General features: G+C 35.7%; 1 protein-coding gene across 50 annotated transcripts in view; it reads right to left on the reverse strand.

The window, feature by feature from the left end:
• The window catches only part of NRXN1 (neurexin 1), a 1,214,286-nt gene that overhangs the window by 671,276 nt on the left and 515,469 nt on the right, over nt 1-27,541 (reverse strand). For all 50 annotated transcript variants that reach the window (XM_071208815.1, XM_071208816.1, XM_071208823.1 and 47 more), the window contains 2 exons: nt 20,727-21,165; nt 7,861-8,244 (listed from right to left, as the gene is read on the reverse strand). In XM_071208815.1, the coding sequence (XP_071064916.1) occupies nt 7,861-8,244; nt 20,727-21,165 (823 nt within the window). The remainder of the gene's footprint in view (nt 1-7,860; nt 8,245-20,726; nt 21,166-27,541) is intronic.

Consider the following 27,541-nt stretch of genomic DNA (forward strand, 5'->3'; position numbering starts at 1 on the left):
CATCTGTAAAATTAGAAGGTGCTATTAGAGGATCTTTAAGACCTTTACCTGAACTAAAACTCTATGATTCTAAGAGAAGTTCCTATTATCATTTTTGTTTTCAGATTTCTGGCCTAATAGGATTAAAAGAAAAGAAAAGAAAAGAAAAAAATAAGGAGTCTTAAATATAGGAATCAGGCCAATATTTACCAAAAAGAGAAAAAAAAATGATATTACCAAACAACAGATGATGTTTTCTAAGCCATTTTATTGAACAAAGTAAATTTTAACAAAGGTACAAACTGTACCTTAATTTTAAAGTGCATTGACAGGTAAGAAGTAACTAAAAGCACAAACCCAGTGTCCTGAAAATATTAAGCTATCACTGAAAAGGCAATAACCTTGGCTATATGGAATAAGGATGGGATAGGACTGAAGAATATGTTTGGGTGCATTCTACTCAACTAAGTTGGGTTTCTTTGATAAGGAATTTGCTTAATACTAAAATAAACACCCCAAAATGTGAATAGCAAAAACTGCTAATCACAGTTTTAAGAAATAGTCAACACCCCTTAATGTTCAACACCATATGGTGGTTGAACATTGCAAAACAAGTATGAGTCATCTACTTGTTGACTGGTTCTGGTAACTCCGAATACCACTTAATAAAAGAAAAACTACTTGGAATTAAAATAAACTAGGGTATTCTCATTATCTTTCCTACTCATACAGCACAGCAACTGACTTTACTGATACAACCATGCTCATTAAGACTGTTTTCTGGAGTTGTGGTTTTGCAAGTTTATCTTTCAAAAAAGAGAGTAAAGTATTGTTTCTAACAGATCTCATTATTTTCCATCATCATCCACACCCTACAAATCCTACATGCTTCCAGTCTCCCTCCTTGGCATTCTTCTCTTTCCATCTATCTCTTGACCTTTGGGATATCTAAGTCACCGCACATGCCCATTCTCCCTTACATTTTTAACCTCCCTGACCTTTCTCCATCCATCACCATTGCCTATTTGACATCTCCAACTGAAATATAGCAGACAACTTACTCAACTCTTAATTCACTCCCCAAACAAATAAACAAACTAAGCTAACATCAACATATCCTACTTCTCCAATCTTTTCCATCTTGATAAGTGGCATACACCATTGTCCAGGCCCCAAACGTCCTGATTTTTCTCTTACCCTCAATCTGCAAGTCTTGTAGGTCTAATTACAATCCAAGTGCCCAGACCCTGTCTTATGCCTTACCTACGCCACTATAAGAGCTCCCTCAGCAGTCTCCTTGCTTCTTCTCTTTCTCCATCACCTACACACAGAACCAAGCAAAACTTTCAAAGAAGTAAATGAGATCATATCTCTGCCATGCTAAAAACCAACAGTTTTCCACTGCAATTATAACAAAATCTCTGCTACTTATTTTAACCTATAAGGTTCCCTGGGAACTGGCCCTGGCCCATCTCTCTAGCCTCAGCTTTTAGCACCTCCCCTCTCATTTAGTAATTTCCAGCCACCCTGATTTCACTCTCTCATTGAAATGTTTGCATTTGTAGATCCCTCTGTCTTAAATGGTTTCATCCCAGATCTATATATGGTTGGTTCCTTTCCTTCATCATTCAGGTCTTAGGCCAATTGTCACTCCAATTGTGGTCAAAGCACCTTTCTTGATTACCTTCTAGTTATTTTATATCTATTTACCATTTTATTGTTCTTAATTACTATTTCTTATTTCTTTGTATAGTATTATTTGTCTCCCCCTTTAGAATGTGAGTACTGTGAGAGTAGAGGCTTGTCTCTCCTATTCATTACTCTATCAGCATTAAAGTGCCTAAAAAAATGCCAGGCACATACGCAGAGTCTCAAGAAATATTCATGGAATATTTTTTGATACTGAAGTTCTATGAAAGGCCTTATTTCAATTGGATACCAAGCTTAAATCAACCTCATTAAAAAAATTAATCCATTCTGTTTTAAGTGAAATCCACTTTTGTAATACATGTGAACTGAATATTTATTAAATCAACTTAATAAATATACTACTTTGAAGGCCATACTTGTGCCACCAAAGGCAAAGTAGGAAAGGAGTTTGTTTATCAAGACAGGGGCCTCATGGCTCAGTATTGGTCTAAACACCAAGAAATTAAAAGAACATCCCAAACCCTTAAAATACAGCGGCTCTACATCATAGCACATACTAAACTCTTGCTGTCTCTGTAAGGAAAAATCCGTTTAGTTTTTTTTTTTTTTAATTAATGTCTAAGTTTCTTGAGGGCAGGTATTTGTTGTCTGTTGCGTTCAATGCTGAATCTCCAGAATCTCACAGGGCATATAAGAGGTAGTCAAGAAAATATTTCTTCATGAATGAATAATGATTAACATTAAATATGATGAGTTATTTTTAAAAAAGCAGTCAAATATACATAACAAAAAATAACTGGGAAGCAGCTGTGGCTCAATCAGTTGGGCTCCCATCTACCATATGGGAGGCCCTGGGTTCACGTCCCGGGGTCTCCTGTGAAGGCAGCCTTGCCTGCATGCTGCGGAGAGCTGCCAGCCCACAAGTGCCTAGGAGAGCTGGCTCAGCAAGGTGACACAACAAAAAAAAAGGAAGACAAGCAAAAAACTCAGAAGAACGTGCAGCAAATGGACACAGAAACCAGACAACAAGCAAGCCACAAGGCGGGGGGGATAAATTTTAAAAATAAATAAATAACTGGTTCCACTTTTGCAAAAAAATTTTTTTTTAAATTTTGAATGGGTTTGATTCTCCCTTACACACAAACCGACTTTTATATGTAGAAATAACATGAAAGTTCATCTGATCAAAATCTGAAAATATATTTATTCTTTTAAGCATTATTGGAAACCAGTTAAAGAGTAAAAAAATAATCAGCTGAATATAAAACTTACATAATATTTTAAAGAGTGATTTTACTACAGAACTGCATTGAATAGCTGTTTCAGGTAGATTGAGTTTAATTTCATTCTTCTTTGATATGTATAAGGTGAAGTCCTGCCACTGTTTCTGAAAGACATATTTATCTCCACACCTTTGAAATAATGTTATTTTTCACTATCACTTACAATTCTCTGACCACTGGAGGCAGGAAAGCACCTCTCCCATCATTCTCTTTGCCTCACAAAGCAAGTTTGGGGTTGCAGTGGGGGATGAAGAGTCCATGGCATCTTGTATCTTCTATTGTGTTACTGGAAATTATTCTTTTGTTTAGTTATCCAAATATAAAAACATAACACTGAATATGCTTTTACAAAGTACTTTCCTTGGCCCCCAGAAATTCTAAATTACCACTAGTGTCAAAGATTTTAGGTAAATCCTGCATCTCTTTTCTCACTACCATGTAACAATAGTTCCTTGTATTAGAGACTAATAATCAGTGTGTGGTCACTGATCCTAGGAAAAGAATGATTGGGGCTAAGACCTATTTTTCATGTTTGCAACCAAGAAGAATGCATAGCATGTGTGAATTCCCCTTTCTAACTATAGCTGTGTCTTACAGGATCTTCAAGCCTGAAAGAACACCTAGAGGATACTAAGTGCTCAATCCAAGGTTGTAAAATGAAGAAATGTGTCAATCTTCATTTACCTAAAGTATTGTCCTGTCCTTATCTCTTACTTTGTCTTAACTCTTCCTTGTAGATACATGCTGGGTTTCCAATTAGATAAAAAGTTTCCCGAACAGGGGTAATAACTCCAAGGAACATGGCTCAGTATAGAAAGTCTAGTAGTAGTTGCTCAAGAACAATTAAGCATGATTGTAAAATTATAGTGAACTCTAGAAAAAAAATGCATGTCATGTAAAATCTTAAAATAAATTTTACCTTAACTATTTATTTTCCTAAACGATAGTCAGTCATGGCCTATATCTATAACAAAGCAAGCTCCTAAATAAATGTATGAAAGTGATTCTCAATTGTCCATTATGTTGGTATTAAGCAGATTAAAAACAAAAAACTAAAACATGGTTCATTTTGTTTCTTTTTTTTAACCTAAAAAACGAGTCTCTGTTATTCAATAATCATTAAAAATCATCTCACATTATTCTTTGAAAGGTAGCTTAATTTGACTGAAAACTAGGTAGGAGAGCCCATCTGTTTAGAAATATAGATGACTCACAATCAGTCATAAAGTATAGTATGAAAAGCAATTCAAAGTAGTAAAATAATCAGGATCATTGACTTTTTTTTTTAACATTCTCCAAAAAGCTGCAGGAATGAAATAACAGTAAAGTAATAAAACCTGAGTGCCTCTGAGTGCCATTTTAACCAGTTCTCAATATGAAAATAACCTGTTGATAAACTACAAATGGAAGTCTAAATGATTTCTCATAATTAGAGTTAATGTTTAATTAGACAAGAAGTGGAAAATGCACAAGGTTGTATTCTAGAGTTGCCAAGTAAATGGTAAACAACATTATGATATCTGAAGGTTATCCTATTTGGCAGCATCCTTCATCCTTAGTAAAATTATTTTATCATTTAGAATACCAAAGAGTTATTTAAAAGTCTAATTCCAGTACAATATTCCCAGAGAGGGAGAAAAACAGTTTCAGGTTTGTATTCTGCATTTCCTTTTCCCTTGTCTTTAGGTTTGATAAATTTGCTTTTCTTCATTATTCCTTGTCGCAGCCTAAAGTGTACACCTGTGCTCAGTTTTGCCGAAAGGCAGTCACATATTGTGATCATCGATGAAAATCAGAGAGGGAGCCAAATTATATTGCTCTGACATCTGTCCTTCCATCTGTTAGAGTTATAATGAACAAGTAAAAAGTAGACCTTTCATTACTCCGATGCTCTTACTTTATATAAAAACTAGAATAATTTCTACCTGACCAAATTTTCACAAATTCTCAATTTCATTTGAACAAACTCCTGTTTGAGGTGCTGAGTTTAATTTACATACAATTGGTCCATATTTCTCTCACACTTTTCCTTATAGGATCAATACACATAAAGCAAAATACTATTTTCTTGAATATTTAGCCTAAGTCAGCAAAATGTCTTTTTCCTTGCTTCCTTAATGTAAAATCAACATTGCCTATTACATGATTACATCATTCCTCAAACTTCTGCATTGTCTGAGGACTTTAATGTACTTTTGAATTACTCTGAATAATTACAACTATATAATTTGTCACGTGGTATTCAATAACAATGTGCTAGAAATTTTACACATTCCTGAGGGCATTTAAAAAAAAATTCAAGGTCTGTCTGTATATCCATCAAGAACATTAAGTGATCAGAGTATAACTGTAGAAGAACCACAGGCCAAGCCTTTCTTTTGAAATGGAAACCCCAAGGGTTGGACTTGATCTTGTGTTGACTGAGTCGGGCATAGCTGTGAACTGGATAGGGGCCAAATTTTGTGGCACTGAGCATGGTAACATTTCCACATTATGCTTGATCTCAGGAGGCACCATAAAATAAGCGAGAAGTTCAATTTTGAAAAGCAAAAACTGCTCACAATACACTGGGGTGGTCTAGAAACAAGAACCACACAAAATGACCACTTTCTCCTCAAAACACAAGCAATGTGGAGACAAAGAAATCAGCAGAAAATTCCAGCCACCTGTCAGATAGAAATGAATGCTGAATCCCAATGATGAAGTTCACTATAAAATTCTCATTTGCAAATCTGCATATGCTTGCCACCCTACCTTCTAATTACTGCAATACATAAATATGCCCTTTCCTTAATTCTGGCTCCAAAAGCTTGACAATTTCTATTTTTATTTCTGCCATATGTAGTAGCAGAATATTGCCACAGGGTGGTACACCATGCATTTTAACTGAAGGCTTTGAAATTCCTGTGACAGTTCAGTTATACCCTTTTCCAGCTTCACTTAACCAAGAGGCATCAGAACAACTGGCAGCTCTTTGAGTGGTTAAAGTTAAAAGACAATCTTAAATCATGCATGACTGCTACTCTCATATTATGCCTAAGTGTAATGTATCTTGTGAGCTTTGTCAATTTTTTTGTCCCCTTAGGCAATTTCTAAAAACTAAGCAAAATAAATTAATTTTAGGCAGAAGAATAGGAGAGAAGTTACAGAGAATATATGCTAAATAAGACTAACCTATATAGTAATAGCTAGACTCTAATGACAATTCACAGGAATTGATCAGTTACTGCCATAAAGAAAATGAATGGATGAGTGAATCTATGTGATAAAATATTTACCCACCTGTTGTCCAATTTAATTATATGGCACAGAACAGTGATAACATTTCTGATAGGTAACTGAAGATCATTATTAGATAATTAATTACTATTGATTCTTTATATTAATTAATGCTGATATTCTTATCAGATAAGGAACAAAAATTGCATGTCAGATTTGGGTAATTCAATATAATTTATTTTTCTCTAGGAATGGTTAGCTTAAATAAAAGAAAATAGTTTAGGAATAAAGAAAAAAATAGGCTTAATGTGTCTGGCAAAAGGATAGATGCCAGGTACTTTTAGGCAAAATATCTAATAGAGCAGTGTTAACTGGAGCATGAGAAGACAATGGAACTATTCATCTTATGGAATTTTAGTTCCATTGTTTAAAATGAGTGACAGTAGTGAATATAGCATTTATCTGAAACAGTTGGGCTGATGGGAGGATATGCTTAGAACTATTTGGTTTGCTCTTTCTTCCTTTAGTCTGGTCTGTAGATCAGCTCTGGCAGCTCTCAGCCTCTTCTCTTCCTAACCCTTATTTCTCTCCTTCCAATGGGAGAGAAAAAGAAAAAAAGGTAGTTTTGCCTCATACTAGAGAGAGCAGGGGATGTAATTGTGCAAAGCTTTAACAGGGTACAACTACGCCCTAATATCATATGGGTAAATGAATCCTCTGCCATCAGTTAGGTCCTGGCCAAACGTCAGTGCTTTTGAAGTTAGGGCACACTTCTGAAAGTGTTGGTGTAACTTACAAGAATTAAAGTCAGTTCACTTTATAGATAGAATATACCTCTTGGGTAAATTGACTGAAGAGAAATGAGCAGCTTAAGTCTCACTCGATAGCGTAAGGAAACTTGCAATTTACAGCTTAGCTGCCCTAAATGCCACTCCTTGGCATGGATATTAGCACTGGAGGCCATATATATGTTTAATTCAGGCCTTCTTTCTTTTCCAGGGTCCTGAAATTAAAATCTCAGCAAAAGAGACAGCAGGTGTTGCCCATAATACATCTTTGGTTGCAGGAAGCAGATTTGGCCCAATGGATAGGGCGCCCATCTACCACATGGGAGGTCCATGGTTCAAACCCTGGGCCTCCTTGACCCGTGTGCAGCTGGACCACGGGCAGTGCTGATGCGCGCAAGGAGTGCCCTGCCACGCAGGGGTGTCCCCTGCGTAGAGGAGCCCCACACGCAAGGAGTGCGCCCTGTAAGGAGAGCCGCCCAGCACAAAAGAAAGTGCAGCCTGCCCAGGAATGGCACCGCACACACGGAGAGCTGACGCAGCAAGATGACGCAACAAAAAGAAACAGAGATTTCCGGTGCCGCTGATAAGGATAGAAGCGGTCACAGAAGAACACACAGCGAATGGACACAGAGAAAAAACAACTAGGGGGAAGGGGAGAGAAATAAACAAAAGATAAATCTTTAAAAAAAAAGGAAATTTTTAGTTGTACATCCATTTCTGTTCCTGTGATATACTTAAATAGCTGTGTCTTCCCAGAATCAGCCTCTTTGAAAATCATTAAGGGCTCATCAATAACACAGGTCAGTTATGGCTGCTCAGCTTGCAGAGAGTTTACTTCAGTAGCATATACACTGTGTTTCAACGGTCACTTTAAGCGCGAGGTCAACATTTAATACGCTTTCATCTAAAGGGAGACAGCTGCTTGGTTTTTGGAATCCTACCTCTCTCACAGGACCTGCCAAGATAGCCTGTTCCGGAACAATCACAGACATATCTGTTCCACCCATCCCTGCACATGCCATTGTTTTTGCAGGGGTTGCTAAGGCACGGTTTTGCCGTTTCCCTTGAGCAGGAGGGCTTCACTCCAGCAGTACTTTGAATTTCAGCCATTTGCCGGATGTCTTTGCTCTGGCCATCAATGAACAAATCCCTGATGCAGCCCACGTAGCCGTAGTTAAGCAGAGCTGTCCACACCTCGGTGGGAAAAACGAGGCCAGCCTTATTTTCTGGCAGGCCCCCCAGGTACAACTCATCATCCAGGTCCAGGATCTCACTCTCGCCAGGAGCAGTGTAGGGGGTGCGCAGTGTGTTGACAGAAATGGTACCTGTTGCAAAGACAAGACAATATGCAGGATTTAATTAAAAGCAATGTGTTCTAAATACCCTTTCACCCTTTCATCTGCTTAAGGGTGAAATCCCAGAGGACAGAGGCTTTTTTCCCCTTTTTATTCCCAAAGCCTAGCACTTTCAAGTGGAATAAACAAACTGTGCAATTAAATAACTTTTACTCGTAAGACCGGAACTCATATGGCTCTATTTGATTTTGAGACAGAAAACCAAGTTGTACTGGCCAACAAATAAGTGTTAATCTGCCTCCAAGGGATCAGTTCAACAATACATATAAATAAGTAAACAAAAATAAAGAAATTGGCATTCAATATTACTTTCTGGGAAAAAGTCAGACTCCCTTCTTGGTTCTTGTTCTGAAAGTTAGTATGCATCTGCAAATCAAGGAAAGGTTTGTTACCCATCTTTAACTGACTTGGTTGCTTTATTTAAATAGAATGGTTTAACAGAATTCCTCTATTAATACCTGGCTTCATCTCTCCTAGTTATATGCATTTACTCATTAACTTCTATGGTCATAGTTTTCTCATCCATGAAATGGGCATAACAATAGTATCTAACCTTGTATGATTACTGTGTTAAAGAAAACAGTATGATAAATGTATCTGAATAAATGTTAGGTATCGTGGTTCAGCCAAAGAATCAAGTCAATTGTTTATTTTTTATTTTTGAATCAAACTAGTTTCTTATCTAAATTGATATTCTTTTTCCTCACATCCAGCATAAGGGGAAAAACTTCTATTGGTTTATAAATATACAGGATCTTTGGCACTAAACACAGGTTGAACTGGTGGGCATCCACATGGGATTTCCTGAGAGTGAAAAATGTGGAATCCGTGGAGCGGATGTAGCTCAAGTGGTTGAGTGCCTGCTTCCCAAGTACAGGTACCAGGTTTGATCCCCATGACTTCTTAAAAACAAACAAAAGCAAAAACCAATTCTCATTGGGGAGTGGAGTTAGCTCAGTGGTTGAGTGCCTGCTTCCTATGTACGAGGTCCTGGGTTCAATCCTCAGTACCTCCTAAAAAAAAAAAAAGTGAAATCCTTTGAAAAGAAGGAAAAAATGAAAAAGAGAAGGCAGGTTCCTGGTCAATACTTGCATCCTATATTGTCAAATTACTCAACATTCCACCAATATTCAATTGTTAGAAAGAGCTTTGAAAATGCAAATATGATGCCTGAAAAGGAAACCATATTGGTCCATTATCACATCACCCCAGATTTATTTTTCATAAAGCAGAATAGGAAGAGTCCAAGAAGAGAAAGAGTGTTATTGAGTGCATTTGGCTCTTTCACAGAAAAAAGAGATAAGGCTCCTGAGGGAGACAGACTCAAAGGTGGTGTTATATTGGCCTTCCAGTGAGTGGAATATAACAGGAATTTCTGAGGGAAGCTGTAAAAGGAAAAAAGGACAAAGTGCTCATTTTTACTAGTTATATTATACAAGTGTCTAGAAGAAAGCTCTCATTTAGGAGTGCAAAAGTCCATTCAATATGCTAGCCTATAATTTAAATATACATATTTATAAAATATTCTACTTAAAAATATAAAAAAATGTCATTGGGGCAAGTGATTCATATATATATTGAAAGAATGGTAGCTCTTAATTAGAATAATTATTATATGTGATTTTAAAGCATTATTTTACAACACCATCTGAAATACCACAAGAATTGAGTTAACAGATGGTCCCTATTCTCTGCACAGCTAAGGTAAACTAGACCATGAAGAAAAAGAATGAGATATTAACAATGGAAAAGGTGAGCTTTAAACAAAAGCATAGATACAAAGAAAGCAAAGGGCTGGGTGCGATGGACAACCATGTTTCTAAAGCTAAAGGTAGAGGGGTATGGCTCCCCGTCTTCCAATAGTTTCAGAAGCCTTCCTAAAAGCAGTGGACTTTTTGAGGATTGAAAGAAATGAAATATATACTATTGAGGGAAAAGGTTAGGAGAAGCACAGCTTAGCAAGTGAACAATGAGAACGCATTAGGAGAATAGGGATGTCTTTTTAAAAGTTATCTCTTTTTTACCATATATCTTTTTATTCATAGAAGAAGCTTGATTCAGCTTGTGGTAGGGGAGCACTGGGAAAAAGCCATATCGTTGTTATTCATGATGTTCTAATTTTGATAATAAGAGAATGTTTACAGGATTCCTGAGGTGAGGGAATTCAGAGGCTTGCTCTGTACTTTCCATAGCTCAGTACATTGTGTCTGCATTCTCAGGGGCAAAATTGTTGCCAGGTATTTTGAACAGTCATCCAGAGTCTGAAAGTGACAATGGAAAGACTGGGGTCTCTGGGTCTTTATTTCTGGAGTGCTAGTGCCCACCTTAAACAATGCTAGTGCCCACCTTGAACAAAGTTGTGGTAAGGAATTTCAAATATGTTCTCTATGAATATGCTTTTTGTCATGGCTGGTGTATGATATTATGCCCTAACTTTATAGTAAGTCATATAGCAAGGCTATAGTTGTCATACACACCAAAAACACATGTACACCCACACACAAATGTAAGTATAAAATTTAACAAAAAAAAATTTGCCTTTACTACCTTTGAGACTTTCTGATATTTCCTACTTTATTATTTTATTATTAAACATGCTAACCATGACCCATTAAATTGATTTCAGGACCAACTAATAGATTGTAATCCACTGTCCAAAAAACACTGAATTAGAGATTACCATCATAAATGATAATTTTGTTTCTCCCATATTTTCTTATTTATTCCTTCTTCCATATTGTCCCTTTGAAAGAGTTCGTAAGGAAAGAAGAGGTAATGAAATACGAGAGAGAGAAAAAGGAATATAATCCTAAATCTCAACTCAAACATAATTCAAAAGGAACTAGAATTTTAGCTTAGCTCAAGAATCAAGCTAAGGAGTCACTTTTCAAATGCATGTAGAAGATATCATTCACTGGAATATTGTGCAAACAAATATAAGAGAAGGAAGGAAGCCCCAAAAAATTAAGTACTAATTTTTAAATACTTTGCCAACCCATATGCACTTGTATTTTAGAAAATTTTTGAAAAAGATAGCACCTAAGGGACAAGGGCAGAATTTAATTTAAGTGGAAAAGGAAAGAAGGTTGTTTTAATATTTTGAAGAATCGTATAGCAAAAACTTTATTTTAAACAGCAATAAAATTTTATTACTGAGTCAAATTCAAATAGATATTTACATTTTAGCTTGCGCATGTGCAAATGTCCTAAAACATACACATTTCTTGATAAGGTATTTGAGTAATGAATCCCTTAATGATTTTACTATGGATATGAACCAAAAGATATCTTCACCTAAGCAAAAAAGTCATCATTGAATCTGAATTGGTTTAAACTAAATGAACACATATATATTAGCATAGTGAAATTTAAATATTAAGGTCCCCAAAGGCTCACTTCATTATAATTGAGTTATAAAGGATGCAGTTTAAAAGAACACATCAAATGATTATTTAAATCTTGTACATTGGTAATTAAAGACAATTGAGTAGCTGCCATAGCTTCATGTATCGGTGGAAAAATAATAATTTTCCAAGGGCCTAGTAGAACCATATGTAAGTAAACTTTTAAGAGAAAAAAAATATCCAAGTATATTATAGAGGCATCCCTCTACCTTTCCCCAAGAATCACAAATACTTTCATGTTCTTTTTGTAATAGCTTAAAAGAAGTCTTATACCCTATCCTTTTCTACTATATTTGTGTTTGAAGTTTCTAGTAAATTAAACAAATCTTTTACATAAAGATTGTTATATTTAAGCCATTAAAATTTGTTGCTGGTAATCATTTGTGGGGTCTTATTTCCAAAGCACCCTGATGTGGTTATTAAGAAATGAAACTGCAGCTAAAATATAAATTGTATATGAGAACATACGAGTTTTATAATTTTAATGTATTAATATACATTATATTAACAAACACCAAACTTTACTTCATGACATATACAAAAGGTAACACAGTTGTGATAACTAGACAAGGCAATGTTTATTTAATAATATTAATAAGCATAGCTAATACATTAATCTTTAATGTAAAATTGCATGTAAAGGGGGAAAATAACTGTTAAAATCAGCTCTTAGTTGTTAACATGTAAATCAACTTTACAGTTTAGTCTGGTTTTTATAACCTGTGAGTTTCCACTCCTTTGTTCCTCCAATTTTTTCTCAGCTATCGCACATTCATATGATTAGCTTACAAGGTGAGAAGAAACAGACTGAAGGTGAGGTTTAAAATAAGTTAATTTGGTTTCAAGTTTTAAATTACTGCAAAAGTTTAAATTAATAGGAAGTGAAGGGATAAAAAAAAGTGTTCTGTGAGATAGGAAATGTGTTTGCCTTATGAGAGGAAACCAATTTTCTTGTTCTAGCTCCAGAATTAACTAGCTGGTGAGTTTAGCCAAATAATAGATTGAAGGCCTCAGTGTGACCCTTCATCTAAATAAAGAAATAGAGTAGATGGTCACTAAAGTTCCTTTCTGAATAAAAATTTTTGAAATTACTTAAAATCAATTTTTTAGTTAAATGACAACTTTATTCGCAATCCTACTCAAATTCCTACTGCAAAAGATAACTCAATTCCACAATGTTACAAATTTGCTTGTCAAATTCCTATTCTATTAACAAATGCAAACTCAATAAAAAGGCATGATATAAGTGATAAAAGCAGAATGCAATATCGATTAGTATGACACAAAATGCAAAATAGACAATATTCATAAAATAGTAAAAAATGCACAAAAAATATTAAAAAAGGGGTTTTGTGGTAGTAGAGTTAAGAGAAATTATTTTTTTGCTTTAAAATTTTCTACATCTTTTTTGTAATCAATGTCAATGTTTTAAGTTTATAATAGGTAATATAATAAACTATTTGAAAACAAAACTGAAATACAAACTTATTCTGTTTTCTGTCTATTACTATTCATTTTCTGTTCACTTGGGTCCACTTGTGAGTGGGAACTTTGGGAATTAAACCAATATATGAAGAAATAAATCTTAGAACATAATTTTAAAAGATTGGTAATATGTAGTCATGATAAGAGTAAGGGGAAAAGAGCACCTCATATACTGTAGATAAAAGTATAAATTGAAATAGCCAGTTAGGAAAATAACTTGCCATTTTCTTCGAAAATTAAAAATGAACTCGCCCTTTGACTAGCAATTCCATTTTTTAGAATATAATCTACAGAAATTCTGACCAATATGACCAAAATATGTCAAGGATAAGGACATTTATAAATTAATTTAGAAGTCATTTTTTAAAAAAGTTAAATGTCCATCAATAGAGGAAGGAAATAAGTAAATGTTAAGTGCCTAACTAAGGGATACCATAATGTCACTACAAAAGAATGGCTCAGAAAAATCTCTCAGAGAAGTGAATGTGGCTCAACTAATAAGAGCATCCGCCTTCCATATAGAAGGTCCAGGGTTCAAACCCAGGGCCTCCTGGCCCATGTGGTGAGCTGGCCCACGTGCAGTGCTGCCAGGTACAAAGGAGTGGTGTGCCATGCAGGAATTCCCCCCGTGTGGGGGTATCCCATGCACAAGGAGTGAACCCTGCAAGGAGAACCAACCTATGTGAAAAGCACAGCCCACCCAGGAGCAGCACCCCATACATGGAGAGATGATTCAGCAAGATGACGCAACAAAAAGAGACATAGATTCCCAGTGCTGCCTGACAAGAATGCAAGCGGACACAGGCGAACACACGGTGAATAGACACAGAGAGCAGACAACAGAGGCGGGTAGGGGAGGGGAGAGAAAAAAAAAAAAAAGTCTTTTTTTTTTTAAAAAAAAAGAAAAATCCCGCAGTAAATTTTAAGTCATCCAATAATTGATAAAGTAGGATCTTGTTTATGTAAAAACAGTCCTTTATTTATTTTCAGTATGTAAATATATTTATAGGTATATTAGTACATAGAAAAATCACTAGAAAATTTTAATCACCAAATGACATTCAGTGGTTCCTTATGGAATAAAATTGGTGATGGAAGTATGTGGTAAAGGAAACTCTTAATTATAGGGCATACTTTTTTTAGTGCTTGAAGCTTTTCACCAACAGCATGTATTTACATCTTATGCACATGTCATGTATTACACACAAATATACAAACACACATACACCGTATGCCAACATATATGCATATATGAATTTTTAAAAATACGATCATACCCAAAGCTGGAAAGTTATAAATATCAATGAAGTAAAATAATTTGCAGTAATTAAAATATTATATTTGCAGAAGATCCACAGATTTTCACTCACTCTGAGGTTCAATAGGGCTGGGAGTGGTCAGGCTGCTGCCACCTTCTGAAGCGGCAACTGATGCTCTAGTCCAGGCAAGCCCAGATAAAGCAATCGGATAGATTGACAGAGCAAGGTTCCATCTCTCAGGATCTGATTGATATTTACCAAGCTCCACAAGACCAATTTATAGAAGAGGAATGCCAAATTATGAATTCCCTATGAGAAATTAACTATCACAGGATAAGGAACATGTCCCACGTAGCTCAACTGAAACAAGTGGAGTTATCGATCTAAAGGCTCATTTATTCATCTAGGATAGGAAGTATAATTGTTACAGAAAACATAATACTCATATCTACATAAGTGGTGTTTTTTTTCCCCTAATACAATCAGACTTAAGTTGGGAGCTAAATCTAACTCAGAAGATTGTTAGGGGAAATTGATTGAGAACAAGGAGAATATGTGAGATAAGGAAGTGTGTTGTAACATTGGCCAGGTGACCTGACACAGTCAAGGTGACCTGCCTTTCTCTCCACAGTGAGATGAAGGAGTCATGTCCTCTGGATGGTGTCGAGATGAGCATGGCCAACATTTTTTTCTGTGGCTTTTATCTGGCAATGTTAATGCATTTGAGCCCCATAAGCCTGGGATTCTAGGTGCCTCTGCCTATCCCTGCTCTGATTCTCCAGTGCTGATTTCACAACTCCCAGAGAACAAATTCTGTTCTTGAGCAAAAACGTTTATGACACCACATTAAATCAATAGCCTAGGGAATTATATTTATACTTCAATTTTAACTAAATAAAACATGTACATGTTATTAAAAATTGGAAGAAAATGTGCAAATATAACATTTTTTGAATGGGGAAGAAGACAACAAATGACTTTTTTCTTTTTAAATATGTTCAGAATAAACATAAACTATTTTAGTACAGCATAATATAACAATTTTATGCAAAGTCAACTCCATCATCAGGATGGTCAAAAAATTAGTAAATTATTGGCAAGTACTTCAGTCTTCCATTGGCAGAGGTGGTTTATAAACATGGATACAAAAGAAAGTATTATTAATTTACTGAAAATTTTCTTGATGTATGCAGCAGCCTACTAGGCAGAGGCACGGGAGGAATATTTATTGTCAGAGGACAAGTTCAAATCAAGACCTAAACAGAGAGATCGTCTAATGGTTGTTCAAGTAGAAATATCTAACTGTGGTGATTCATGAATGGTATACACAGAAACCAGTGCTGGTAATACATAGCTAGAACGTACTGTTCACATCAAACAGTGGTTATTCTAAACCTCTAATTATGTGCTCTGGGGAGACCCTTCTACCTTTCCCACTGTAATTTCTAGTTCTTAAACTAGAACTCTATGACTTCAATTCAAATCTCAATGGCTTCTTAGCTGTTAAATGTAGGCTTACCCATGAATAACTGCTGATACAATCGGCTGTACCCTGCTGTACACAAGCAGAATTTGACAAGAATAATGACTTTTCTCTTTGATTTCAATGGGTAGTGATAGTTTAAAAAAAAAAAAAAGACTGGCAGTTGGCTATAAAAATCCTTGAGAGGATACCCTTGATTGAACCAAAGAGCTTAACACAAATTTAAACAATTTACATGCCCCAAGAAAACAGTATTTAAACTCATCCTAATTGTAGTGCAATTCACACTTTAGCTAAATACCTGGGCAGCTGCTTTGTGTTGGGGTTAAGGTCAAAAGAGAGAGAAAGGAAGGCTCAAAAGGGAGGTTGGGTAGATAAGGAAATACACAGCTGAATGTCCTCCAAATTTTTCAGAGTAATGAACTCTTCAGTCATATTTATTAATTCAGAAACTTAGGGTTTTCACTTTGTTAGTAGCTAAGCTATCCATGGAGGACATCCACTTTTTGCAGATTAAGTCATCCACTCTGACCCACTAAAGCATTCCTGCTCTTTGTGTGGCTCCTTCTCTGCCAGCTGTTCTGAAAATGCCATTCATGACTCAGTCCACCTGCCTCCCAGGTCACTGCATCGTAGACTAAGCAGGTAATAGAAGCCATACTGAATGCAGAGAAAAGCTGTGGCCGAACAGTATTTAGTCAAAGTATTTCGTTTTCACACATCAGAATGGAAGAAGGAACATAGGTTAGAAATAACACAATAAAATTGGTTTTACTGAAAATGAAGAACTCTAGAAAAGTATGCAGATGAAGGTAACGTGTCCCATTGAACAAGGGTTTCATATATACACATTTTAGTGAACAAAGTTCTGAAGGGCAAACCACCAGAAAGATGGGCGCTGAATTTCCCAGTCAGCAGCATGCTTATTCTGCCTGCATAGCTCAACACTCGCGAAGGAGTGAAGGTTTTGGCTCTTGATCAATTTGCCTTTTACCTACGTGTTTGCTAAATGATGTAGGGATCTCATGAACAAGCAGGAATGAAAGTCCTGTTTTTATAAAAGCTTGCCATTTTTGTACCTGGATTACCACTGTTCTCTCACAATCACTGAACTTTCACGATGCATTGTTTTTGATACCTGGGCTTGGAGGATGGGACTGCATTCATAAAAGGAGGATAGCATCTGTTATTCTATATTGTATAAGTCGTTTACAGTAAGTAAAGTTAATTTCTTTAAAATGCTGCATTTACAATGAAAAGATTGCATTGTTCTTCAAATGTAAAGATGATGCTACTATTTTCAGAAGATTAGGTGCGGTTGGCATTGAGATATTCGCAGGTTTTACTCATTTATTTGTTTTATAATGTTTATTGAGTATCTGCTTTACAGAGGAAAATACCAGGAATTGTAGACATAAAAATAAATAAAATCCCCTCTTATATGGAGTTTCCCTTATAAACTAGGGGATATTAAAAATTCAGTTATGTCTACCACATATGGTTTTAACCCTTTCTCTGATCAAGAAAACCTGTAGATAGATATTGGAATCTAATTAACAGTGTGATCTCATTATATTCGTAGTTACTTAAGTATGTTCAATCAATATGGTCATCAGCAGAAATACTAAGTCTTAGGCCTGGGCTCACTACTTTAATAACAGAGAAAATATCATTTATTAAATGTTTTGAAAATATTCAGCTTAGTATTTTCCCAGACAAATTAATAGCTATGACCTTCATCTTCTGTGTCAGAAAGCAGCATGTATTGTCTTCTTGTCAAAGCAGTATTTTCCTACATTGTATGAAAAATCAGTTTTTATAGTCTCTGACTATAACTGATATTAAAATGGGTAAAATGAATTAATTCTTGAAATTGTTTCTTATTTCTAACTGAGCTATGAATTGTAGTATTTCATCAGCCTAAATCAGTAATATTAATTTAAGTAAAATAATAGCTATTATAGCTATTCATTCAATTTTTAAAAGGCTTTTTTGTTTTATACCAAACCAACTCAGTGTGCAAATATAGAACTTAATTAAAATACTATATATAAAATATTAACAGCAGCAGCTATTAAAATTACATTAAACTCCCTTGAGCTAGGCCAAAATAACATATGACTCTTTTTGCACATTCTGTAAAGGGCAGAACTTGAGATAGTCAATGAGCTTTGATTTTTATATTGTTTGCTCCAATTCAATAATTTGAAATTTTAATCACATACAAAAGATATGCCATTAAAACACTACCTAACATAGTAACCTAACCTTTCTATTGGATTCCAACAAAAATCTCATGATTTTTTGTTGGTTTGTTTTCTTAAATATGAAAAGCACTCTCCCAAAGCATTTTTCTCTTCTTTCCACCCAGAATCGAGTTTTGTAAATTAAAATAGATATTCTCTGCTTTTAACCTTCTCTAATGAGGGTTTAAATAGAGCAGTTAAGAAACAACTGTAATTTGGATGAATTAATTAGCTTAAAAAAGATAAATTTTATTCTGCTTTAGAATTAAGAGTATTTCTGATCCTTACTTTTATTTATTTATTTTTTAATATTACATTTAAAAAATATGAGGTCCCCATATAGCCCCCACCCCGCCCATGCCACCCCTCCCACATCAACAACCTCTTCCATCATTGTGGCACATCCACTGCACCCAACGAATACATTCTGGAGAACTGCTGCAGCACATGGACAGTGGTCCACATTGTAGTCCACACTCTCCCCCAGTCCACCCAGGGGGCCATGACAGGACACACGATCCAGCATCCATCCTTGCAGCACCACCTAGGACAACTCCAAAACCTGAAAATGCCCCCACACCATATCTCTTCTTCCTTCTTCCGACCACCAGCAGCCACCGTGGCCACCCTCTCCACATAACTACTACAATTTCTTCCCTTACTAATCATAATAGTTCCCCAGCAGAACACCAATAAGTCCACTCTAATCCATACTTTGTTTCTCCATCTTGTGGGCCTGGGATGGCAAGGTCCGGTCCCCTTCTACATCAAGAAGGGGTTTAGATTCCACATGGATGATGGCTGATCCTTATTTTAATAGGCCTTCTAAAGACCTGGAAAATTGATTGCATCATCACTTTTTCCTTATAAGAGATCCCATTGAAAAACTCAAGTGAATCTTGTTCTCTCTGTGTATGTGTATGTATATGTGCATGTCTACACACACATACACACATGCTCAGATATACACACACTATACATAAAAATACAGAAACATACATGTGTACTTACATATATGTACACATATAATTTCACACAGAAAAGACTGGAAAGTAATATCCAGATATAAATCATCTTTATCAAATGGATAATAGATTGTTTTATATACCTCTTTACAACATCTTTTATTTAATAGAATTTTGACATTACTTTCCTATAGGTGAGTGTTTTACTTTCCTATAGGTGAGTGAAATAAAACTGGTCTGAAGTTTGCTATTTTTGCCCCCTGAACTTCCAAAAGATGTCCAGTTAATCTGATCTATTGTTATAAATTGTCATGAAATTTGACTTAAAATATCTACTTTTGTAAATAATTTTCAAAATTTTATTCTAGGTATATAGTTTAAGGTAATCGATATCATCCACAGGTTAATCTAGTAAACCACAAAAAAAGCCCATGCCTCCCATCGACTTCTAAATTTTTCTGTTTGACAGTTCAGTAGAAAATTAAGTGCTAACTCTGTCAGAGGTGGACTGGGGGGAGCTAGGGAGAGGTGCTCTGTTACCGGATTCTGGAATTCCCATCAATGGACTTTTCTTAATTAACGTGGGAAAAACAAAGCAGAATGGAATTCCTAATGACCTCTGTATAATACAGAAAGAAAGAAAAATTCTTCATGTTGTCTATTCACAATCATCTAATATAAATACTACAGACCAAACGAAATGTTAACTCATATATTAGGGGGCTCTTTACGCAAAGGAAAGTTCTTAGAAAGACTTTCCAGAGAGGGATGAATAAAAAATGCAGTGTCTAAGATACTGGGGCTCAGAGCACTGAGTTCTGACCTTCCTTATACTCACCCTCACCACCAGCCCCCCACGTAGTTTTCAAACATTCCATCTATTTGATTGGGTGAATAAGATATTCCTAGGAGGGGGAACACAGTTGTCTTGATTGACAAACAACTGCTGTTTTACAGCTGAATTTTTCAGGAAAGGCTTTCCAGTGCCCAAATCTCCCCACCCCCCAGGATAAAGTTCAATGAAAGGAACTGGGGAATGAGTCCTTGTTAGTGGAATTCCAAACATTCTTCATCAGAAAGGGAAGCTATATGGAATACCACAGAGTTTTGCCAGTGTCCTTGAAATGCTTCTGTATTGATTAAACTGTTTCCCATGCCATAGATCAACCCTGGATAAAAAGTGTGCTGTATTACACTAAGAATTTTATATGTGGATTGTTCCACTTCTTTTTTGTATTTTATATTTGCAACTTCCAGGACCTTCAAACATGATAAAAGAGATCATTGATAATAGGGAATACAAGAACCTTGCATTTTGTCATTTGCAAATTCAAGATAATAGCTCTTGCAAGATTTGGCACTTGATTGTCCGATAAACGTTCATTTAACAAGCTATTCTGGAAGCTATTTGAGTATCTGGGGTTTAATGTCCAACTATGATGATTAATTAGCTCCTTCTGATTTTTCACATGATGTGAAACAGAAACAACAATTTCCATTACCCTAAAGACAAAAACGCAGGATATCTTTAATATGTCTTGGTTTGAATTCCTTAGAAATGGGTATTGGGTATTTCAGGAGATAAACAGCATAGAAAACTGAAAAGTTACCTGAACGTCCGTCTCTTTGGAAGTCCACATGATACCATTCTCCATCATTGACCTTCTTTTGCAGGGCTTTTATTTTTATAGTACCTGAACCCATATCCAAAAGGAGGTAGAGGTGGCCATCCAACATCTCAATAGCAAAGAAGTCGACTTTTATCATCTGTGGGTGCTTGGCATCTTTTTGGTGTCTTGGCTTGCCATGGCTAAATAAGATGAGGCCATTTGGCTCAGTTGTACGGAAATCAAATGAAATGGAGCCTGTTTTCTTTGCATTCCACTTAGGCAAAGAGATGAAAGACTCTGGGGTTTCAAAGGTGATTGGGTCTAAGGTTGCCACATTCTCACATTTAAATGCCACCACTCCATGGATCTTCATCTTAGGGTCTCCTTGTTTGGCAAGTCGAGATAATTCCAACCTTACGTCATTATTTTTATAAACAACCTGTGGGCAGAAGACAGCAGTGAAAAAGCAGCCCTCACATTTTAATATGTGAAACTTGTCATCAGTTCAGGTGACTTGCAAGTAGATCATGTAAAAGCATGAAATATTTAGTTCAGTTTGGTCTATAAAGACAGCATTTCAGTCAAATAAAGTTCAAGTATCAATTTATTGAAGAGTAAGCATACCAATTTAACTTCATCCAAATAATGTGTGCATATATACATGCTGCCTGTAGCAATTAAAATAACTTGAATAAATCTGCATACAGGTTTAATTATGGCCTCTATAGTAGAACATGTAGATGTGAACTTATGAAAGCTACTTTGCTTTTGTTAGTTGGCTATTACGTTGTTTATTAAATACAAGTATTGAGGTTTTTCAATTTTCCCATCACTAATGTATTTGAAATCAGATATTTTTATAGACCTTTCCTAAAATAAAAGTGCTCTTCTATAGTCTATATGGCCATGGGCATATTAACTTTGTAACACAATAACAACATATATCACAAAATTGAGGTACAAAGTCTGAATTCTCTCAGAAAAATCATAAAATGCTACAGAAATTTTTGAATAATGCCATTTTTGAATAATGTCAGATAAGTTTTGAACGTAGTGTGTGAAGGGTCAACCTGCATCAGTGGTGTTTCATTTCACTTTTAATTTATACAAATGCAAAGCAAAGTTTGTCATTTACTCTCATTATCCAAGACACTTCATCTAAAATTGGCTGGGTGGTTTTGACTGTTGAAGTTTCTAGAGCTTTTTTGGACTCCAGATAATATACTGGGTAAATCCACTGGCAGGGCTCAAAATATCCTGCACTTGCAATAATATCAAGTTAATAAATTCTTAGGAATTTTGACATAAGAATGAAGAGAGAATCATATCCTTTCCCTACAAAATGCGTACAATGGATAATCACAATTCTAAAAAATAGACGTCAGAAATATTTAAGGATGAGTTACTTATCTATGCCTAGATAATTGTTAAGAAGAGAATCAATATTTCACAGCAGCCAACAATGTCAGGTTCTAAATTTATTTATCTGTCCCTATAAATACATGTATCTAATTAAAAAAAATAAGACAGTCTGTGTCTGATTAGTGCCATGAAGTCAACCAAGTCAACACAGCAGTTATTCTTCCAAACCCATGGCCAGTGGAGTCAACAGTTAGGGTGGCTGATGAACTTCCTATAATGATTTGTTAATGGATGCTTTATTTTCAGAGTGATTGAGCATACAAGATCTGGAAATGGATTCCCTGTTTTCAAATCTTGGTTCCAGCATTCCCTAATTGAGTGCTCTCTCTAAGCCTTGTTTTCCCCCTAAAGTGGCATAGTAATAGCGCTTACCTCACAGAATTGTTACAGTGATCAAATGAGAAAATGTATGAAAGTGAGATAACCTACATAAAGGCAATCAATGCAGTGCCAGGCACATTTTAAGATTTCAATAAATATCAACTATTTTATGATCATTGTGACCTTTGTCATCATCTATAAACGTACAGATTTCAGTTCCAAATTAATCCCTTATAGGGAAACGTTTAGGAACTGAGAAGCCCTCATATATAATTGGTATTTTATATTTGATTTGTGCCAGTTAAATAAGTAATTTCTTTCCAGTGCTATGTCTGATATTTCAGTTTGCCTTTATCTTGAAGAAGGATTATTATAAAGAACATAATATTCCTTCTTCTTTGAACAAATATGTATCATGACTTAGCAAGCATCTACGGACAACAAAAGAAGAGAAACTGAACTAGATCAATAACAAAAAGGAATTAGATTAATTCTTAACAATACTCTCTGGAAAGAAGAGCTATTAAGCACTAGGAAAGTTGATTTAGGATTGCCTTTCTGTAGAGCTCTTTAGAAGTGGGGGAAAATGCCTTTTGTGGATGATTCTCAAAATTTTCTAACTTCTCAAAATTACTTTCATGCTACCCAAATTTATACACTTTTTCATTTTCCTAATAATTTATGTTTTACTATTCGGAGATCCTTTTGACATAGATATGGGTAAGGAACAAGTATTTTCTGACCCAAATGATACAGATGCTTCTGCTGATCAAGGCTAACACACAGTAAAAGAATTGGATGCTGCTAACATGAGCAACTGGGTATAAGGCTGGGTGTATTATTGTTTCATGAATCTGACATCAGTGACAAAAAACAAACTTGAGGGATACAGGATTAGGGAAATTCTGGTATTTCACTGGAAAATTTATAATCTTATGAGTGAGTCCAGGGCCTTAGGGATGGAGAGGTTCAGGGATGAAGAAAGAAAAGTAGAGGGGAGTGATGAAGAGATAATTCCTCTGGTGACATTACTTAGAGTTAGCCATAGCCATGGACCTACCTTCCACTCCACCCCCTCCCCCTCCGCCAAGAGAAAGTGAATGGGTCCCCACTAGAATCTAAACTTTGTGAAAGAAGCACTTTGCTCACTGCATCTCAACACCAAAACACCAATATCAGAATCTAGCACAGAGCAGCCACTCAACAAATATTTGCTGAGTGTTCTTTCATTAATTTTTAAACTTAGTTTCCAGATAGGAGGCTATTATTAACAACAAAATTTAGAACCATGAGCTCAAATCGAGTGGAATGAAGTAGTATGGTCCAAACTGATAACCTATTATCTTTTTAGCCTATTTCTTTTGGAAAACGTGAGACTTGTTTGTGTCCAGTTCATAAATAATAAGCTGGTCTATGTGTTGGAAAACTTCATCTTCAAACTCATTTTGTGGCATATATATAACTGTTAGGGTGAAATAATGCCTGTGTTAAAATTCGTCAGAGGTAGAATCATTTTCCTAGAACTCTCTTAACGAGAAGAACAATGTTCTTTTTTTTTCTTTACCTCATTTTGTATTCTTTGAAAGGTTATTCTAGAAGACAGATAAGCAATTTTCAATAGGCAGGCTGGTAACTCTCAGGTTTACACTACTACTTCATGTGACCCAGATTTCATAATTATCGCACTTTTTGAAAGCTAGACTTACTCTTAAAATGACCTGAATATAGATCAATTAGAATAATTAAGGAGTACCTAGTAAGCACTCTAAATCTTTTAAAAAATTGACTGTAAGTCATTTTTGTTTCTTTCTGTGATAATGTGGAGCTCAACTGTGGAATTACTTTAAAATTACTCATCTACTTTCTTATTTATATTAAAAGTTAAAATGTATTCAATTTTTCAACTTTCAACAAATCTCTACCTATCTTACCAAACATAAACAATTGGTGAAATTAATTTGGATATGTTCATTGAGTCAAAGTTTCTGTTAGGATATTGTTCAGTTTTCAAAAGCAATTTAAAATCTTGAATTTTACTTCTTGCTTCATGCCTTAGTTTTTTTGTTTTTTAAAAATTTCAGCACATTGCTCTGATGGTCTTTTCCTTTTCCACCATCATTTGTTAGGATTTTAAAAAATGCCCCTTGTCACTTAAATATGCAAGGATAAGGAGTAATATGCTTGTACTCTTCTATTCTTGTTGAAATTGGAGTCACTGAGTATTATATATGGTCTTGATAATAATTCTTAACAGGCGGCAACAATACAGAGAAACAAACTGGTTAAAGGATGGAAGTCTGGCAGTCCAGATGACACACTTAGTTCAGTTACAAAAGTATTACTCGAGTTAAGTTGCCTAGCCTCTCTATGATTCAGTTTCTCAATTTCTAAAAATTATACCTAAAAAAGAAAGGCATGTCATAGCTCTTGGGCTTTTTTCTTCTTAATTTATATGCTTTAAGATGGGGTAAAAGGCGGCCCATTGTTTCTTCCCCTTTTCTGCCCTTTTCAAATTTAGTTTTAATCCTTTTCTCCCTTCTGAGATAAATCAAAATAGTAATCCATTAGTAAAGAGAATGTTCCCTCCATCTTCAGTACACAGACAAGGAGTATATCTAAGGTTTCTACAGATGGTACTGAAGCACTGATGGCTGACAGATAAGGCTATTTCCAAAAGGAGTGGGGAAGGAGCAGCAGTGAATTAAGTCTATCAGTGGAAAAACATTTGCGACTCAGATAATGGCTTTTTAAAATATATATAAATCTATATTTCAGCTTAGAAATTCCAGTAAGGCTCTTCAATGAATTAACCTGCCCTGATGGAGGCTTTTCACATAGTAGCCATGACAGTCTGCAGGGTAGTGAAAGAGCACTGAAGTTAGAGTTCCAGACTCCATCATGGCCCTCCCAAGAGAACGCCAATGGCTCATTTTAACCTGAGTCTTGTTCTTCTCATTTACAATTGGAATAAGAAGTGAGGCCATGCCTCTCAAGCCAGATTTCAAAAACAATTCCAGCTCATTCACTTGCAAACCCAAGAACCTTGTCAAAGTTCCTCAATCTCACCGCAGCTCAGGGTTTTCTCTGTACAGTGGGAATGGTAATAGTATCTACAACATTACGGCTATGGTAAAAATAATGCTTTGATTTACATGCTTATAAAAGGACCTGGCACTCTGACAAAATAGCTTTTAATTTTAAAAAAATTAGCTGCTCTTATTATTGTTATTATTACTTATAACTACATTATTTTTATATGGAGTTAATCAACAAACTAAATGTAACAAGGACAACTGCTAACATGGAAATAGTGCATGATTGTTGAATGCTCTAAATTAATTAATAGAGTGTTGCAAACAGAAGGATCAAAGGGATTCGGTAGACTGGTTTCCTTTCGTTGCTGATATGAATACTGCTGTTAGAAAAGCATGCAAGCTTTCTCTGTAGGTGGTCTCTTAGCCAGAAAATACAAACAGCAGGCTAGTCATCCGGTGAGTGCTACTTTCAACCATGTCAGGCTTTCTATGGCACCCAAAAACAACTGCAAAAAAGATTAGCTAACATTTAAGGAATATTTTCTTTCCAGCCAGGCACCGTTTCAAAAGCTTTATATATACTCTTCACAAGCATCCTTGAAGATAGGTAACATTATCCCATTTGATCAACAAATACAAAGAGGTACAGAGCTCAATGAATGTGTTTCATCATGACCATGCAGGTCTAATACTCTGAATATCAAATCGTTTTAAAATTTTAAACATAGTCTTTTTTTCAGCAGGAAATTTCACTTAGTTTTTTCTTTTTTTTAAGATACTTGGAAGTTTTCTCTTTTCTATAGCTATATTTATCAGATTATGAAAAGAACTATTTTTTCAAAAGCCATAACCATTTAAAAGAACTTGTTGCAAAGCCATAGTAAATAACTCAAGCTTTGATATAGAGTACTGTGCTTTACAACTAAGCACATTTTAACAGTAGGGGACTGCATTTTCCTAAGACAAACACCCACAAATGAAAGAAAGGTGAAAATTTTAGTTTTAACTATACTTAATGACTAGTTAGATTTGCTCTTAAATTGCCTTTATAACTGAAACATTGGTTCTTTTGTTGAAGACCTCCTCCTCTCCCAGCGCTTTGACTTTGACCCACACAAGGAGCTTCTGCTGATACTCCTGCTCCCTTTAAAGTATCCCCCTCTTTTGGTTCACTCTTCCTAGTGGACAGATTCTGACACACACTGAACAATTTTCCAAAGGGAACTCTAGGTCAGAAGTGGGAAATACACTCAGCCCATTCTCTCTATTCTTTTGTGACCAAATGCATAAGACACCGCTCCACTTTTACCTTACTCTGTTTTTTATTCCTTTGTAGGCACTTGTGGGTAGATAGTCATGCCCTCCTTTTTAGTCTGGCAAACAGGTGATTGCGATGAGGTTGCTTAGTTAAGTTGCATTGGAAACTGTTTCACAGGAGCAGCTCAGCCCTTTTCGTAAGTAGAACTCGAGGTCTTTGAAAATTCTTCAGGTTCCTTTGCACCTAGTGATGGTGTTGCAAATTCTAGTAGTTCTTCTGAGTTCTCTAGGGCATTATTACCCTAAGCTGACCCTGTGGTTTACACGCCTGTTCCTGCTTTACACTGTTAATCATACTTTTTTTAACCTCATTCAACACAGAGTACAAACTTTCAAATCCCTCACCTAACTCTCAACTCCTTTTCATGTATGATTTAGTGTATTGATAAAGTTCTGAATTTCATCATTTTTATTTGCCAGTGCTGAAATGATCCTTTGTAGACCTTCTTTCTGGGAGTTCATGGCTAAGGGTTGAGCCCACTGGGCCTGAAACTGCACTAAGGGACCGTGTGAGGAGACGGAGAGAGCTCGGACACCCCAAGACTGCTACCTGTGACTGCCGCTCTCCAGCTCAACCCTCACTTAGTTTTTATTTATTTTTTATTTTTTTATCTCCCCCACCTTGTGGCTTTTTGCATGCTGTCTGCTCTCTGTGTCCATCCGCTGTGCATTCTTCTGTGTCCGTATTTATTTTTATTTGTTTCCCCTCCCCCCCTCGCG

Source organism: Dasypus novemcinctus, chromosome 17 (genome assembly GCF_030445035.2).
Source record: "Dasypus novemcinctus isolate mDasNov1 chromosome 17, mDasNov1.1.hap2, whole genome shotgun sequence".
Taxonomy (NCBI): domain Eukaryota; kingdom Metazoa; phylum Chordata; class Mammalia; order Cingulata; family Dasypodidae; genus Dasypus; species Dasypus novemcinctus.